This window comes from Xiphophorus maculatus, chromosome 3 (genome assembly GCF_002775205.1).
Source record: "Xiphophorus maculatus strain JP 163 A chromosome 3, X_maculatus-5.0-male, whole genome shotgun sequence".
NCBI lineage: Eukaryota > Metazoa > Chordata > Actinopteri > Cyprinodontiformes > Poeciliidae > Xiphophorus > Xiphophorus maculatus.
The window spans coordinates 18890104-18908126 of NC_036445.1; the positions used below are offsets into that span (position 1 = coordinate 18890104).

The 18023-nt window shown below is 37.8% G+C and overlaps 1 protein-coding gene across 2 annotated transcripts; it reads left to right on the forward strand.

Moving 5' to 3' along the window:
• Positions 1-1160: 1160 nt before the first annotated feature.
• On the forward strand, positions 1161-17168 carry LOC102222936 (brain-specific angiogenesis inhibitor 1-associated protein 2-like). 2 transcript variants are annotated; one of them, XM_005798879.2, is made up of 15 exons: positions 1161-1729; positions 3076-3204; positions 4297-4372; positions 5021-5107; positions 6782-6843; positions 7040-7111; positions 7963-8100; positions 8600-8752; positions 9629-9805; positions 11057-11675; positions 12478-12685; positions 13511-13573; positions 13928-14096; positions 14412-14452; positions 15222-17168. In XM_005798879.2, exons 2-15 carry the CDS (start codon positions 3157-3159, stop codon positions 15292-15294), a joined length of 1986 nt encoding a protein of 661 aa, XP_005798936.1. In that variant the 5' UTR covers positions 1161-1729; positions 3076-3156; the 3' UTR covers positions 15295-17168. The 2 variants fall into 2 exon arrangements, with proteins under 2 accessions (XP_005798936.1, XP_023186561.1); XM_023330793.1 differs by lacking the exon at positions 1161-1729 and having other exon boundaries at positions 2674-3204.
• The last annotated feature ends 855 nt before the right edge of the window (positions 17169-18023 follow it).

Here is an 18023-nt window from a genome sequence, read left to right on the forward strand (position 1 = left end):
CACCTACTGGGAAATCGGTGTCAGTTCACAAAAACGAATTTAATGCAGCCAGAAATGGGAGCATCTCTGTGATACATGTAATAATATGAGACCCTAATAGGAAAATAAAATATTATCAGCATCACTTGACACTGGTGTTGGTTTCTATGTTGGTCTGCTACACAGTGGTGCAGTTAGCTGTTGTTGCCTTTGGGCAAGAAGGTCAGATTTTGCTCTGGGGTTCTTTTGCCTGGAGTTTGCATGTTCTCCCAAATGATTAATATGTGTCCAAAAACCTTGTGTCTGATGAAACTGGAACCTTTGAGCCACAAAATGAAAAGATATGGCAAAGAGACGCCACTGAGCATCGCCATAGCAACACCGTGAACATTGGGAAACATGGTGGTGGCTTCATTATGCTCATGCTCCTGAGATGGAGCCTGGATTTTTGTCAAGGTGGCTGAAATTGGGAATGAGTCCAAATAACAGTCTGAACACAAAACTCTAGAAAGCTGAATGTGAAGAGGGTTTTATATTTTTTTAGCAACATTTGTGTTTTGTGTTTTTTTATTTAGGGGTGCATCAATAAATCGACCAGCCGATGAATCCGATTTCCTTAATTTTGGGAGATTGGTGATTGGCCGATACTTATATTTGAAGCCGATCTTATCCACTGATCATCAGAAAAGGTGTAAAAATCAGCCACTGGAATCGGCAGATCAGGCTTCTTAAAGAATCATAAGTGACAATCTGCCAGAAAGCTGCAATTGGTGCACCTCTTATTTTATTGCTTATTTCGTCTTTTGAAATTGCTATAAGTGGAATTTATTGGACGTATTTTAGACTAACAAATGATCCGTGACTAAATGTTTCAGGACATATCGCAGAATTTGACCTCTGTCTCCTGAATTATCAACTAAATAAAACACTGATGAGAGATAAATACACATGGACAAAGTTAAAAACTGGATTTTCCTCCCTGTTGCTGCAGAATCCGACTTGCTCAACTATTCTTTCCTTTTATTTCAAATTGTCCTGCCTTATTTTCTGAGCAAGTGTTTAATCTGTGACTCTGCTTGTGGCTGTAAATGAAAGGCCAGGCTGTGTCCGTGTAGAGCCTCCTCTTCCTCCTCCTCCTCCTCTCGGAGCATGGAGCAGGAATGTGTGATGGGCCGGCTGTATGTAGGCCGGTGATGGGCCCGGCTCTGCTGCTCTCTCTCTGTCTTTGGCTTAAAAAGTTCAAGTCATTATTCTCCTCCTGCTGCTATTCAGATGAAGTCCCATTGGCTCATTGTTATTCTGCCCAAGTGAGAGAGGGGGACTCAGAGAATGGGAGGCTGACTGGGGTTTCCAACGGCTGGGTTTGCTGGTGGTACTGGTGCAGGTTTTGGTTGTGGCTCTCTGGTCAGTTTTTTCTCTCTGTGTCTCTGCAGGCGTGAAGGCATGTTGATAATCGGCTCAGTAATGAGGAAAAGGTACTGAATGGCACCGAATATCTGACCCCAATTCCCAGGAGTAAAAAAAAAGAGGCAAAGGCAGGGGGGGAAAAAGAGGAAAGGAGAAGGCCATGTGAAAAAAGGAGGTGGAGGGGAGGTGAGATTTAGTGCTCTGCTGGATGAAACAACCCCCCACAAACTGACGGAGAGGGAAAGTAGTCTAATAGGAAGAAAAGAGGGGGAGTTATAGTTCATTAAACCCCTAAAAGACATGCTGCAAGCTTTTTTCATTTCATACAAAGAACACAGAAAAGGTATGTAACTTCTTCTTCTTCTTTTATTATTGCAGTTCCAGTCTTGAGCTCAAAGCTGGAGATCAGCTTTTACTCCTCTGAACTATAAAGTAAAAAAAATTTTTTTTTAGAAGTTTCCTCAAAACTTTCCTGCACACAGCTGTCTCAGTGAGTAGAAGAAACAGGTTTATTTGCAGCATTACAGAACATTTTTGATGTAATTATGCAGCCTGGGGTGCAAAAACAACGGATTTAAGTGCAACTTGCTGCTCTTGCTTTAATATGAAAACATTAATTTATGGTGCTAAATGTAAATGCATGAATATCTTATGGAAAGGTGTAATAGAAAATATAAAGTTGGAAGCGATATCTCCAAATTACTAATGATTTTTGCATAAATTGTGTGCATAATTTTGAGTCTTTGCTGAATTTCTCACTGTTACGGTCACTGGCTTTGCATGTGCATTCTCATCAGAATATGCATGAAGTAAAGTTTATCCAAAAGCTACATATTTTAGTTTTAGTTAGTAACCATGCACCTAAATCAAGCTGCTTTTCTCTTTTTGAAGAAAAATCACATGAATACAGCTTCTGTATCACTTCCCAACCACCTGCAGACTTTTCCTGTCGGACCCTGAAACAAGCAGGACTTTATTTCTCAGATTTAACCCCAACAAAGCTAGAATATCCTCAACTAAAAGCTTCATCCATTTCAATTATTTAAAAAGGACAGAATTTGACCGAAGCTCCCACTTCTCCACCTTTTTTTTCTTCTCCCCAATTAGAAACCACAGTCTTCACCAGGGTGGCCCTAATGAGCAAGAATGTGGAAATGTTTTTCTTTGTGTCTTGTAGCATTAGTTGATCTGGGTCAACATTTTCTCTGTAATCTCACTGTGATTAAAAGGAGGGGTACTCAGGGAAAAACCGGGTGAGTCTTTTTGCCATTCAGTCCAGACTGGAAATCCTCTGTCCCCTCTGGGCGGCTCGTTCCCCCACTCTGCAGAGGAAACGTAGACATCGCCTGTTTATTCAGCACTCTGACACCTGTGACTCGGACTGGAGGAGCCCATTGTTCTCATCTGAACTCGATTGGCACAAGAATCTTGGAGAAATATTTGGGTTGTGAAGTGATAATGCAGAAAAACAGAGATGGGATCCGTGTGAAAATAAAATTGTCCTCAGATGAAACCCAAGACGCTGCTTGTCGCTTGTTTTGATGGCTCCAGCGGCGGCCGTCCCATTTAAATCCCTCCTTAAAGAGAAAACTCAGAACACTGATGAGGAGAAACTGAAAAGTTTCTTTGGTAGGTTCGTAGGAGATGCTTTAGACGTCTCTGGATTTAAGACCATCTCTTCTTTTTCAGATCATCTGTAAAGTTTAGACAGTCGAACAACCAAGAAAAAAGAGAACCAAACCACAAACAGCGGCTGCAAGAGAAGCAACAATGTCTCGAACTGAAGAGATCAACAAGATGACAGAAAATGTCTACAAGGTAAAACTGCATCGCCTTTTATATTTGGTTCTAGTTTTACAGTGTTTTCCTGTAACCTTTATGGAATCTGTTGGTAAGCTTCTCACAATAAGAAATTAAACGAATAATAAACTAACATAAGCTCAATAATTTCTATTCGGATGATTCATTTTATTACTTGTTTTTGCTTGCTGTGCTTTATTTTGGATATTTACAATGTTTTCCAGCCCCAGTGTGGAGAGATCTGTTCAAAATTAACATTTATTAGTCTTTGAGAGGACAAACTTGCATCATTATTAATTGAAAATAGTCTCAAAATGACAGTGTTATGATTTATTGTAATAATTTCTGTGACAATTTCTTACCCACAAACATAAACCCTATGTTTTGGGAACGTACCTGTTTATATCCAGGGTAATAACTAGTTAATAATTAAGATTTCAGGAATCTAGAAAATCTAGACTTTTGGTTTTTTAGGTAATGTTTGATAGATTCTGGAAAAGTGAGTATCAAGTTCCTTAAAATTTTTGTGAAAATACCTCATAAGTTCCAGGAAACCAGACAGCACATTCTATAAAAGGTACCAGTAAGATCTTAAAAACTGGCCAGTAAGTTCTGGGTAAATAACCAGTAAACTCAGTAAAATTTCCAAAAAAACCCAAAAAACCTAGTATGTGAGACATTTAATAGTTTCATATTCTACTGAAAATCCCACTTCATAGATGTGTTTTTACATATTTTTCTCTATATAATTGTATTTCATCAATTTATGATCAATTGATGAAGGTTGTTGGATTAAATACGTATTTTTCTACACTAATTGAGCTTTTGCCTCTTCCTGCATTGCTATCATTAATATTTTTTATTAATATCTTTGATCTGTATTTTAACTGTGTAAACTAAACTAAAAGGTTCTGTAAAGTTGTGTCCAAAGACCCAGGACCGTTTAAGTTCTTTAAAACGGTAGAGATTCAGCCTCTGTATCCAACTTATCTGGGTTTACTGAAAGAAGATGAGATTTTTATTCTCTGCTGATTGGATATTAACTATTCAGAACCTCACTTTTAAAATCCCGAACTTCAACTTTAAGAAATTCGTTTTTTGTGCCAACAGGGCGTCCTGGACCAGTTCAACCCCAGTCTGAAGAACTTTGTCACCATGGGAAAACACTATGAGAAAGCTCTGACAGGTTGGTCCATTTTCCTGAGATGTGTCAGAATCATTTAGCATTTATAGCAGCGGTGTCAAACTCATTTTCATTTTGGGCCGTACCGAAAATCCGAATGCTCTTAAAGGGCCGGTAGTTCCAGAATATATTGATAAAATTTAATTGTTAAAATATTTATAAATAGCTGTTTCAGCATTCAATAAAGGTTTCTTAATGTGAAATTATATTGAACATCTTTTCACACTGATCAACCCAACCAGGACTTTGTGATTGTTTTTGTGTGTCTTTGCAATCAAAATCATGGATTTTGTGGTGATAACATAAAAATATTTAAATAAAAAGAATTTTTTACGATATTTGTGCTAATATATGATGTGATGTGACTTTTTATTAATTGCTGTATCAGTCACAGATATAACTTGACATCAAGTAAGATTAAATTAAATGTTTTTGGCCAATTTTGAGAAGAAATGTCAGTAAAATCAGACAAAATGTGGGGATCTGTTGATTTTGTGTGAATTTTGCGTATTTGTGAAAGACTGGAGGGACTTATTGATGTAATTTGGAGTCTGGAGGGCCACATAAAAAGCTACGGCGGGCCAGTTTTGGTCCCCGGGCCTTGAGTTTGACACATGTGATTTATAGGTTGACATTTACTCTGTGCTTCAGGAGTGACGGTGGCTGCAAAGGGCTACTTTGATGCTCTAGTGAAGCTTGGGGAGCTGGCCAGTGACAGCCAGGGCTCCAAGGAGCTGGGTGAGTCTGCAGCTGAAGAACCTGGTGGAGTTTTTGATCGTTAAACTGGAGAAGATCATCATGTAGGGAGTGTTTGTGAGCGCAGAGATGGGGAAACTCTGAGGGAAACAGAGGGGAAAGGGAGAGAGTAGAGCCATTGTTGGGAGATTAACAACACCACATGATCTCATTGTAATGCTGAAAACGGCGGGGGAGGCAGGCAGGAGTGTTGGAGGGCGAGCTGCCAGCGACCACATACTCCAGCGCCGTGTGACTGCGGGAGGGACGAGCACTGACCGACACTTTGTTCATGAGAAACTGTGTCAGAGCAACAACTTCTGGAGATTTTAACCAAATTTAATTTGTCCACTTTACACTGTAAATATTAACTTTCAGAGCTTTTTATTGGAATCAAAACAAAGTAGAGTAAAGAAGAACTTTAACTGGACATCTTAGTGACAAAAATAACTTTTGTTACTGAAGATAAAGCTCTGGAAACATAACCGGTAAATATAGAAATACACAGATCATATTTTTGGTAAAAATGTAAAAGTACCTAGATAGATTACAAATAAGACAAAACATCAATCACTATTTTGTTAAAATTGTAAAAAATCTTACACAGAAATAATATAATAAAATCTAAATATATAATAAATAATTTTATAGTTAAACTAATAGCACAGCTTGTTGGTCCATCTAGGTTAGGGCTGCAGCTAATAATTATTTTAGTTATCGATTATTCTATTGATTATTCCAGCAATTAATCCGTTAATTGGATGAAAATGAAATTGGCACATTCTGCAGATTCTTATTTAAGTCTTTTATGTACAATATTAAAAATACATTTAAAGATGCAAACAATCAACATAATTCCTTTATTAAATACGAAAATAAACATTTTATTGCCTAGAACGCAACAACAGTTTTCCTTTAGTGAACCCTTGATCATTCGTAGTAAAGGATGCATCTGCAGCTAAACATTACTATTAGTAATGAAAAGCTCAGTCCTTTCTGCTTGACTTTACATCAACATGGCGTAGAACTAATCTGGAGATTATTTGTTTAGAACAATCGATTAATAATTGGATAGCAAAAGGTGGTTAATAGAAGAGATTTATTTCACAGAATTTGAAGCAGTTTAAATGAAAGCCACCACTAAAGAAGTTCTGGGTGGAACATGTTTTACAGACAAAGGTTTCTGTTTTATCTTAATTGCAAATTGTACAAATTATTTGTACAGTTGTGGGTTAATTACTCCTCTGAGAAAGTTGTCCTTTCAGCAAATTACCTTTTCTTTTAAGTCTATGTACTCCAGTTAGCGATTAATTATTGGTCATATACAGTAGTTCATTGCTGTTTTTGAAATGCTTCTTTTCTAACTTCCTGCAGCAGGTTTTCTGTGCTGCAGCGTTCACACTGGTGTGTAAATATGATCAATTGATAATTCAGGTGTTTTTCCTTTGGTCCTTCTCTATAGCAGTGCAACACAATGACATTAGTATTTCATCTCATAACACCAGCTGCTGTTTGTGTACAGAAATTCAACCATCACAACATATGAGAGGCTATAGAACCAGTTTACTGTTTGGATTTTATTTTCATATTTAAGGGCAACTCCATGAGATAATGCATCACTGTTTTGTGTGTAATTTGCATTATGTTGACAGTCTGTTTTTGCTGTGCTGCTGTCAGGGGACACGTTGTTTCAGATGGCCGAGGTTCACAGGCAGATTCAAGTGCAGCTGGAGGATGTGGTGAGGAAATCAATCCTCATTATTGTCAAACAACAATACTACTTTTATTTAGCACTGTTTAACCGCCAATATTTTTGTCTGAATAAGGACAAAAATATAGTCTTATGAATAAATATGTTCAAACTTCACAGGCGAACATTTCTCTGGTAAAATGCTTGTGACATTTATCAAACTTGTTGCTTTGCTTCGTTGACAGCTGAAACTGTTTCACTCTGAGATGCTCGCCCAGCTGGAGCAGAAGCTGGAGTTGGATATTAAATACCTCACAGTGAGTTGATGCATTTGCTTTTCAATTATTTAAAAAGAAAAGCCACAATGCAATAATAGAGTAGTTCATGGTTTCCCCCAGAAAACTTGCTAAGCCTGGAGCTCGGGGCACCGGGGCAGTCATTCATCCAGCGGTCCACTGGGTTTTGGAGTTAAATTTTTTTTTCAAGTTGACATAAAATTTGAAAATATCACTTGATAATTATGTGTTATTGGAAGATTAACACCTGTACACCAACTGTAAAATTTTTAAAAAGACAGTCATTAAATAAACTAAAATAAATAAGCAATGCTTAGCCTGGTGGGGGCACAAGTAAAGCCTGGTGGCCCGCCAGGCTCATAATACACTGAGGAAAACCATGGTAGTTGTTACTTTTTTGCTTTCTTCTTCTTGTATGGCTACTTTTTGAAAAAGTTAATGTGAAAATCATTTTTTGACATATAAATAGATTATTTGGAGCTTACCAATCTGTTATTGTTGGTAGCTCTGAATAATAAACACATTTTTCAGAATCTCCTCAGAAATAATGTGAGTAATGTTGTTTATTTCGATTGTTGAGAATAATAGAATTGTGAGCATTTAAAAACCGAGACACAATCTCTTATTTACCTGACTTAACAACCTATCTTTCTTTTAAAAAATGGTTTTTGCCTTGTCATACTGAGGCAAAGTGTGTGTATTTTACAGTTTAAACAGAAAAAAATATTGTCAGTGTGCACAAAACTTTACTTAATCACATACTGACAGGATGGTATTGCAGACAGATATGAGTTTATATATATATATATTTATATATATATATATATATATTTTTAAATGTGTGTGCCTCCTGTCTCTGCCTCTGTTCTCAGGCCACTCTAAAGAAGTATCAGAGTGAGCGAAGGTCTCAGTCGGAGTCGATCGAGCGCTGTCAGTCCCAGCTGAAGAAACTCCGCAGGAAGAGCCAGGGTAGCCGTCACCCTAACAAATATGGAGACAGAGAGATGCAGGTAAAGCAACATTTACAGTCCAAACTGTGTCTAAATTGATTACTGAAAAGCTGCAAAGCAAAGTTTATTAGGGAGACAATGTCCTCATTCACAAATCCTAAACATTTCTCAGGATTACCACAGATTATAAATCAGAATTAGGCGAGTGTTTCTGTGTGAAATGGGCCAGAATATGATTAAAAAAACAATCAGATTCAGCTGGATTTACAGGAAACAAGAAACTCAGAACAAAACTGTGTTTTTTCACACATGTTTAACGTGAATATTATATTTAGTTATACTGAAGAATTAAGATAATAAAAATAGAAAACATTTTTAAACATTAATGTAAATATATACTGTTTCTGGTGAGGAATAAATTAGGACACGCTCACAGATTTATCATATACCTCTTCATGCCTTTTTATTTATAGTTGACATTAAAGTTTATGTTTTTTATTATGTGAAATGTATGCATATACTGAGGTGTAAGGTAAAAATTTGTTGGCTTTTGCTTCAGTTTGTGGAGCTGATGAGTCGTCGACAAGGCGAGCTGGACACGCTGGTGGCGACAGGCTACAAGTCTGCACTCACAGAGGAGAGAAGAAGATACTGCTTCCTGGTGGACAGACAGTGCTGCGTCACCAAGCTGCTCATTAATTACCACTCCAAGGTGAAATGCTCATATTTATTTACCGCTGTGTGTTTTTTTTACCTGTCCTCACTCAAACACAGACACGTTTTCATTTTTCTGCAAATTCACTTAATAGATTTCCTTTCTGTCTACCTTAAAAAGAAAATCCACTTTCACTTTGGTCAAGTAAAAGTGACCTATCATGCTTAATTGAAAAGGTTTTGGTAGGCCTATGAGCTACAGAATATGTTTATTACATTTTTTGAGCAAAATTATTCTTAGACAATGAGATTTTTGTCTGGTCAGTTCTCAACTTTTACACTCACACGCGAAAATGGCTGCAAATAGATTAGCAATACATCTTTGAAAAGCAGTAGTGGAACTTCCTGCACAACCAACAAAAAATCAGAAAGTAGTTTCTGAATAGGAAGTCAACAGCAAAACACTTGTCTTTTCCAGCAGCCATTGTTCACCACATAAAGTGGTAAAAACCAGCAGATCAAACGTGCTAGAGCTCCACTTGGGTTGCTAGGTGACAGACTGGGGTTATTAAGTGGTTTGTGACTTAACAATCAGGAGGTTTTTGAAACAGGTCATTTTCCATACACCAAAAAACATGACTGAATCCCAAGAAACATGTCGGTTTTGTTAAGCGCTTGGACTGTTTTTAGAAACAGTTGACCTAGTGGAAGTTTAAAAATGTGCAAAACTTGAATTCAATATGTCATAGTAGGTCTCTTTTAACTTAAGCCAGGTAACATTTAAACTTGATCAAGATTATCACATTTCTGGAAGAAACTGGAACCTGCTTTAGAAACATCAGGTTAATTTGTTTTCTAATGACAATATCAGGAACACAGATGGAAAGTAAAGAGTTGAGCTCTGCTTTAAGATGTGTTTTCTGACGTGATCCAGGTGAGGGAGCTTCTGTCGCAGAAACTGTCGTCCTGGCAACAGTCATGTTCTCAGCCCACGAAGCTCCCAGAGCGGGCCCTCAATCTGCTGCGTCACACCGCGCCACAAACCCCAGGGGCTGCTGGGATAGCTGAGGTCCTCCGTCACACCAAGCTGGGCACCGCTCAACCAGAGCAGGTCAGATCTTGTTTTTTTTTTTTTCTTCTCAAAGCCTAATTCTTGGGTTGTAACTCATTCACTGTCAATTTGAAGTTTATCAGATTCAATATGTTTAAAATTAAACAACCTCTGATTGTGTCAAAAATAGCATTGCTTTATGTTTGAAATGTTTTACTCCTTCTGCTTCATGTGACTCTGTTTATGTTGTTGAGATCACCTTTACTTATTTTTACTTGTTTACTACTATTCTATTTCTTAGTAGTATCTTATACTGTCTGTAAAAGCCCACAGGAAAAAGTACTGCAAATTAGCTCATGCTACAGGCATGGGAGTGCTTCTTTATTTTAGCTTGTCTATGTTATCATAAGACGCTGGACAATTCGGCTAAAAAAACCCCAAACTTGTCACAATATAAATGTTTCATGTCAGCTAATGTTGATCATTTGTGATAGATAATTACTGATTAGTTTTTTGTTTTGAATATCAAAAACAGGTGATGTGACCTTTCCACTTTTATCCAGTTTTCACTCCACGCGCGGCGTTTTAAAAAAAAAAATCATTTTTAAGCAATTGAGGCTCAGTGGCAAAACCCGAAACTTCTGCTGCTGAAGTTACTCAACAGGTCGTTGCTAGGTAACCACAAGTTACTCAGCCAGTTGTTGCTAGGTAACCAAAGTGAGTTTAGTTGATTCCACCAACCTTGCCCAGCTGGCTGTGGCAGGTTGAGCAGCTAAAGTCTTTCCTCTTCCTTCATCTCCCAGAATGCAGTGCAGTTCTGGATTGGAGTTCAGTAAAAATATTTTATATTCTATCAGATGTATTATCTATTGATATTGATCATGTGTTTATTGTGACATTTATTTTTACTGATTTACTGTCCAGCCCTATGTTATTATACCTTGTTTCCTATCAAATAAACTTAATGAATAAATAAAAAATGTAAGTAAATATTTTTATGTTTGTCAGCTTCCTCAGCTTTATCCCTCATTCCATGAGGCAACTAAACACCCATTCATTTTTTATTGTATATATTTACAGTATATTGATACATTTTATTATAATTTATTTACTTATTTATATATTTATTGTTGGAGCATTGCAGCAACATTTTAAATGAATGACAATAAAGTCATTCATCTATCTTCTAAGTCTTCTAAGTCGACATCTATCTTCTTGTATTCAAAAGTAACAAAATGAACGACAGCCAAAGCCAGTGATGATTTCTGCATCTTCTTCTCTAGTTTTCACGCAGCGTTGTTTGATTTTCAGAGAGTTTCCGTCCAGGAGGTTCCTCCTCTGCTGAATGGAGACTCAAGCCGCTCCCAGCAGCAGCAGCGATCGCTCCCCTCTTCCTCCTCCTCCCACAGCGACTCTGGTCCTCCTCAGGGCTCCCCTCACGCTTTCCGCTCTTCCTGCTCCACCGCTGCAGCTGCTCCTGGGTCTTCTCGGGGAGCTTCTCCTCAGTACACCAGCACCCCCGTAAGCACCTCAGTGAGCCCCCTCTCTGATGGCGGCCCATCAGCATCTGACACCACTACTGCCACCTCTCTCCTCCTGGCCTCCAACACGTCCAACCTGTCCCCAAGCCTCATCCCTTCCACAGTTATGTCCCTCAGTCAGATCTCTCAGAGCAGCAGCTCCTCTCAGGGCATGACCCTCCCGATCCTGCACAGCGCCCCCCACAGTCCATCGCTGTCCCACAGCGCTCCTCTCTCCAGGGCTTTGACCCCGGTGCAGCTGCTGCACCAGCAGGTCGGACCCGGCGGGAGCCACACGCTGTCTCCGTCACACAACCCCTGGCTGCTGAAAGCCGGGGACGTTTCTGCTACTGCAACGCTGCCTCTGCCAAGGAGACCGGTCAGTGAAATGAGGCTGGGAGGCTTTCAGGGTAAGATGCTGTTTTTAATGTGCTGCATGTTTGTTTGGTCCCCAAACTGAAATTAACGAAATAACAAACACTGAAATCGACTAGCCTGGCCTTCCTGTGCTAAAAAAAAAATCTCATTTACAGCATCATCTAGGTTTTCTCCCCTTCGCTTAATTTCCTGTGGTCATAAATTTTCTACCGGGCCAATCAGGGAACAGGAGAAGTTACTTTGCCGTTTTCAATTCTGCACCTAAAAATTAACCAAAAATTAACCAAATGAAAAAAAATAAAACTACTACTATAACCAATTAAAACTAAGCAATATTTAACTAATAAATATTAATAAAACTAGCAAACATGCTCTACAAACTAAGGTGACTAAAACTTACTGAATTAGTAACAACAAAATAGAGTTAAGCTATAGGTAAGGTAAGCCAATTTTATTTATATAGCACATTTTCAGCAACAAGGCAATTCAAAGTGCTTTACATGAATTAGAAGGAAATACAACAACAAACCAAAGGAAAGAGCAAAAGAAGAAAAAAGAAAACATAAAAGTATAGCCCCATGTTTTAGAATAAGTAGACCGTGATTTATAAACCAATATGAGTTTCTCTGGATTCTAAGTTTGTTCTAATTCCTGAATATATAAACTCCTTTTATAAGTGTAAGTACTCCATAATTTATAAACTAGAACGAGTTTCTTTGGATAATTATAAGCTAAATATTGAAAAATAATGACAATATTAATTACAAATAATAAAAAAATCAACCCTTCCCCTGAATCTTTCTTCTGATTTCTCCATCTTATTCTTTACCACAGGCTCCAGTCTTCCCAGAGTGCTTCCATTATCTGGAGTGACCCACGTGGAGGCCTTATTCACTCACACACCTGGAGCGTTGGACGGTGCTGGTGGAAGTTTAGGAGGCGGGGCTTGCTTACTTCACTTCCTGCCCGGGGATAACATCACCCTCCTCATCTCTGAACCCAGAGACGGGTGGCACTACGGTCAAAACGAACGCACCGGACGGTATGACGCTCTGCTGCTTCACAAAAAAACTTAAAACGTTTCTACTGTTTATAGGCGACTTATTGTGCTTCCTTGAACAGGTTAGGATAGCTTTGTGGTCCATACAAAACATGATCATAACATTTTTTGCTTAGATAATCAGCTGTCAGTCTGGTCAGTTTTGTGTATTTTGAGTTCTTTTCAGAATGAGATGTTTCAGGGTGTCTTGTCACTTTAAATCCTAAAAAGCTGCTGCTGGCCACGCCCCCTAACTCAACGTTTACACAGATTCACAATTTACAACCGTATATCTTTGAAAAACACTCATCTTTTCCAGAACCCACTGGGGTTGCTAGGTAACATGGCTGGGCTTGGCTGGGGTTGCTAATGGCGAACGTGTCTTAACAATCTGGAGGTTTTTAAAACGGCTCATTTTCCAGACACCAAAAAACATGAACCCATTTCCAGCAAACAGCTGGGTGTTTTTTTTTAAGTGCTTGGGCTTTTTTAGAAATAGTAGAGACCCAAATGGAAGTACAAAAAAATGCAAAATGTAAATTTTTTTAACAAAAGAAACTATCCTGTTCAGATCTGTCGAGGCTACGTATTTAAGATTTGAGCTAAGGATTATTAAATGTTGTCAGGACTCTTTAATCACTGAAATAGTTATTAAATTAAGCCTTAATTGGAATCAAGAAGCATTTTCCATTGATTCTGCTGTTTAAAAAGCAATAGAAAACTTGTTTTTGAGTATAATTGTTGTGCTTTGTTGCTCGTATGTTCATTAAAAAACATCCTCTGCTGTTTGGCTTGTCAGTCTGCCTCAAATATTGACTTTTTTTCCAGGAAAGGCTGGTTCCCTTTCTCCTACACCCAACCGCAGCACAGCAGAATGGATCACCTTGAGGGGTACGAAGACAGAAAACAAAGATTTCTCAAGACATCAGTGATGACAAACTATTCCTGTTCACTGGATTCTGTTTCCAGTTTAGCTGCAATATTATGTCATTTGTTAAGTGTTTGGTCCAAATGTAATTGTTGCTCATTTTGATGTTAAACCTTAAATATGATCTGAACGTCTTTCATACAAAAGCAGCACAGAAAACCAAGTTATATCATAGATTTTGGTTCATTTTTCCTTTTTGTCATCTACCTTTTTTTTCCAATTTCCAAAAGTTTGTTGATTTTACTCAATAGCAACATTTCTCCAGTTTCATTTTGCCTCCTGTCGTTCTTTCTTCTCCATTTGACCTTCCTCTGTAGCTCTCTCTTGCTATCGAAGGCTAACAGCACCAGCACCGGACAACTTGACAAGCTAGTGTCTGCAGGCCTCCCTGCCCTCACCCCTGAGTCTGAGGAGGAGCGCTCCCTTCCTCCTCAGAGGGTCAGCACCTTCCGTCCGCGCCCCTACAGCATGGCCGACACCAACAAGGTGAGGCGTTTTAAGCTGTAGAGCACAGGTGTCAAACTCCAGTCCTCAAGGGCCGCTGTCCTGCAGTTTTTAGATGTGCCACAGGTACAAAACACTGGAATGAAATGGCTTAATTACCTCCTCCTTGTGTAGATAAGTTCTCCCAGCCTTGCTAATGACCTAATTATTCTATTCAGGTGCAGCAGAGGCACATCTAAAAGTTGCAGGACACCGGCCCTTGAGGACTGGAGTTTGACACCCCTGCTGTAGAGTGTCACAGCCTCATGTTTTCTAGTGATTTAATGTTTTTGACAATAATGTTCTTCTGGTTTGCAGATCACATCAGACTTAAGAGCTTCACCACCGTCACCCACCAGGTAATGTTTTTAGAAACTAAAGTTTCATTTAGAAACTGAAAATAAATATAACCCAGCTTGTAAAAAATATAAACGTCTTATGTGAATCTATCAAATCTGTGGCTGACTCTACCCATTGTATAATTAGTCATGTTTTCATAATCCTGTGGCCCAGAAGCTAGTTTTCTACGTTCTGTCAGAGTGTACCAGTTTATGTAAACCGGCGGTGTCGAACTCTTTTTCATTTTGGGCCGTATCGAAAATCTGAATGTTCTTAAAGGGACGGTTGTTCCAGAATATATTGATAAAATTAAATTGTTAAAATATTTATAAATAGCTGTTTCCGCATTCAATAAGTGTTTCTTAATGTGAAATTATATTGAACATCTTTTCACACTGATCAGTCCAACCAGGACTTTGATTGTTTTTGTGTTTTTTTGCAATCAAAATCATAGATATTGTGGTGATAATATAGAAATATTTGTCAGGAATTTTTATGATATTTGCGCTAATATATGATGTTAAATGTGGCTTTTCATTAATTGCTGTATCAGTCACAGATATAACTTGACATCAAGTAAGGTTAAACTAAATGTTTTTGGCCAATTTTGAGAAGAAATGTCAGTAAAATCAGAAAACATGTGGGGATCTGTTGATTTTGTGTGAATTTTGCGTATTTGTGATAAACTGGAGGGACTTATTGATGTAATTTGGAGTCTGGAGGGCCACATAAATCTGGGCCTTAAGTTTGACACGTGATATAAACTAACTGAATGTTTTCTTTTTTCAGGCCCAATCCCTTTGCTCACGTCCGCCTCAGAAAAACCGTCACCAACGATCGCTCGGCTCCCATAATCGAGTGACGTTGCTGTTCATCGAGCCTCAGGTTCAGTCCTGGAAGCTGCACACTGTGTTTGCAAACTGTGATTAACTTTTGTCTTTTTTTTTCTCAGTTGAATCATGTAAAATGTTTGTGTACAATGTTCAAAACCAATATGCATTTTAGCTAAAAAAAATATATATATATTTTATTTTGATTTAATTGCAAGACCTGGAAATCCAGTGTGACAAAAATGTGCCAGTTAAGATAAATTGTAAATTTGTTTGTTTCTTTGTGTTTGAGAGCATCATGCTGCAGTTTACTCTTCAAAAATGTGACTAAACTGTCCTGGTTAGCTCTTAGACGTGAAGGGTGCCTTTTGTTTCTTATTTTTATTTTGTGCCATATTCAGAATTGTTAAAGTGTTAAGAAGAAAAGTGTTAAAGTTCTGGTGCAACATGGACTGGATCCTGTAACAAAAGGTTTTACACATCGACCACGGAAGTATTATCGGGACGAGGACCGGCTCCTTCTCTACAGCGTTAAATATTTTTCAAAAAAGCTTCTATGTTTGTTGCATTTTAGTGAAAGAGAGCATTTAAATTTTATTTTATTAGGCTAATTATTTAGATAAAGCACAGGGCATATTTTAATGAAACTGAGACAATAAGTTGATTTGTTTGAATTTTGATAACCATAAATAGGAAATGACTAAATGCACAAATCTTAATTCCAGTTAATAGTAATATTTCTGCTGCTGTAACATTTTCTATTTGTTGTTGCTTGTGAAGGTTTTCAGATTATTTTAACTTGCTTCCTTGAATCAGGATGCAAAGAACAGAAACTCCTTTGGCATTATTTTTTCATTATAACAATGTGGCTCCAATTCAGTATTCATAAACTTGCACACTGTGAACCTGAACCGGTGAAGGTTAAAAAGAAAAGTGAATTTTTATTTAAAAGATGGAAAGTTGGGGAGGATTAAAAGTTTAGGAAATGAGGAGCTTGCATTTTTGGTCTGGATTTTATGTCTTGATTCCTTTTCAGACCTAAATCTAAAGCTCTCCACCATCTATAGACTAGCTGATTGTAGATGCGTGTTTACGAGTCAGACTGAGCAGAATCTTAAAGAGTGATGTGAAAGCCAAGGAGGAGGACATGACTGAGCTCACTGTGGAAGTGTTTTCAAAGAAAGTGAAGGAGAAAGCATACAGGAAGTAGACGTATGTCTAAGCAAGTATTTGTCAAACTGCAGTCATATTTAAGGATGTATGAGAATAAAAATATCCTTTGTGCAAAGTAAAGATTATTATTCTCTTCTGTATTCACTCACTGCGATATTTCAGCACCTTAAGGTGCAACAATAATCAACAGCACAAAATAATACAACGAGTTACTGCTTGTTTTAGCTTGTAAATTTTGCTGAAAAGTGGTAGCACTGCATAATACATTCAAATCTGAGGTCACTTTACCCAAGATGTTACTTTGCTTAAACTAAGACCTTTTCTTCTACAAAATGTAATGGAAAGTACTTTCCCAGACCATTTAATGAAAACGATCAGGTACTTTCCTAGAACTCTGTTGAACTATCTGCTTCCTTACTAAGAACTTATGTTTTCTATAACTTAGCAGCTACTTTCAGAAAGTAACTTTCAGGGAACTTTAATGGAGTTTAACTCATTAGGTACTTACATGGAATGTGTTTGTCACTAAACCTAAATAAGTTTCTTTCAGGTCACCAGTTTTTTTTATAAAGCTAAAGGAAGGTTCTCTGTAGGTTCCTGAAAATAAAGAGTAAATTTCAGACACGCATTGCATGTGAATTTCAAAGAAAGTACCAATACAGTACTGTGAAAGCAGTACTTTTATCAGTAAGTCTGATAAAAGTTACAGGAAAGTACCATCTAAGCTGCAGAAAATTTACGTTCTTCAAGAATATGTACTGCTTTATGTTGTGCTACCGTGAAAACACCTTTACGGCAAGGTTTTCACTTTGGTTGAATATTTTAGTTTTTAAGCCGCTTTGACACAAAATCACCGACTAACTGCAAGTAGTTCACATTTTAAATTTCCTCTTGCAGCCTGTAGAGGTTGTACATTTATTGATGTCTAAAAAGCTCTGAAATAAAATCACCTTTTATTTCAGTTGCTTAGTCTCATACTAAGAGCTCTTTCTGTGTTTATTTGATCATAATTTCTGGAACATAATCCTCCACCAAAAACCTCGTGACAGCATTTTCAGCTTACTGGTCGTGACCATCAGTCTTTTCATTAAAGTGTTATATTTCCAACAGTACTTGATGCCATACACTCCAATAAAGTTCCAGAAAAACACTTCTATAGCATCACAATGTGTTTGTCCTTCATCATCTCAAATCTTCCACCGACTGTTACAATGTGTTTAATTCACACACAGATACAGTAGTAGCTACAGTTGAAAAGCTCTTGTGAAGACGTAGCGACCCCAAGAGGTCACTCAGCCGCAGTTCTCCGTTAGTGAGCTTTAATATGAGAATTTTAATTTTTCTTACCATCCTCATCGCTATGTGTCAAGGCAACATAAATGTGGGTCTTTGTCATGTCATATTATTATTATCTATGACATGACAGGCAGGAAGAAAATCATTCCAAGTTTCTAGAAACTAAATGACCGTCTTTATTTTAAAATAACGGTTTGGTTGCATTTATTTTATAACAAATTGTTAGGAACTAAAAAATTGCCACTGATGGTTTCTGAATTTAGATTTTTATTGCAGAACAACTGAATCTATT

Bases quoted from the DNA above. Each gene is read 5' to 3' on its own strand.
- LOC102222936 (XM_005798879.2), top strand. From the start codon at position 3,157: ATGTCTCGAACTGAAGAGATCAACAAGATGACAGAAAATGTCTACAAG. The intron at 5,108-6,781 runs GTGAGTCTGCAG...TGCTGCTGTCAG, and splicing joins CCAGGGCTCCAAGGAGCTGG to GGGACACGTTGTTTCAGATG. The intron at 11,676-12,477 runs GTAAGATGCTGT...TCTTTACCACAG, and splicing joins GAGGCTGGGAGGCTTTCAGG to GCTCCAGTCTTCCCAGAGTG.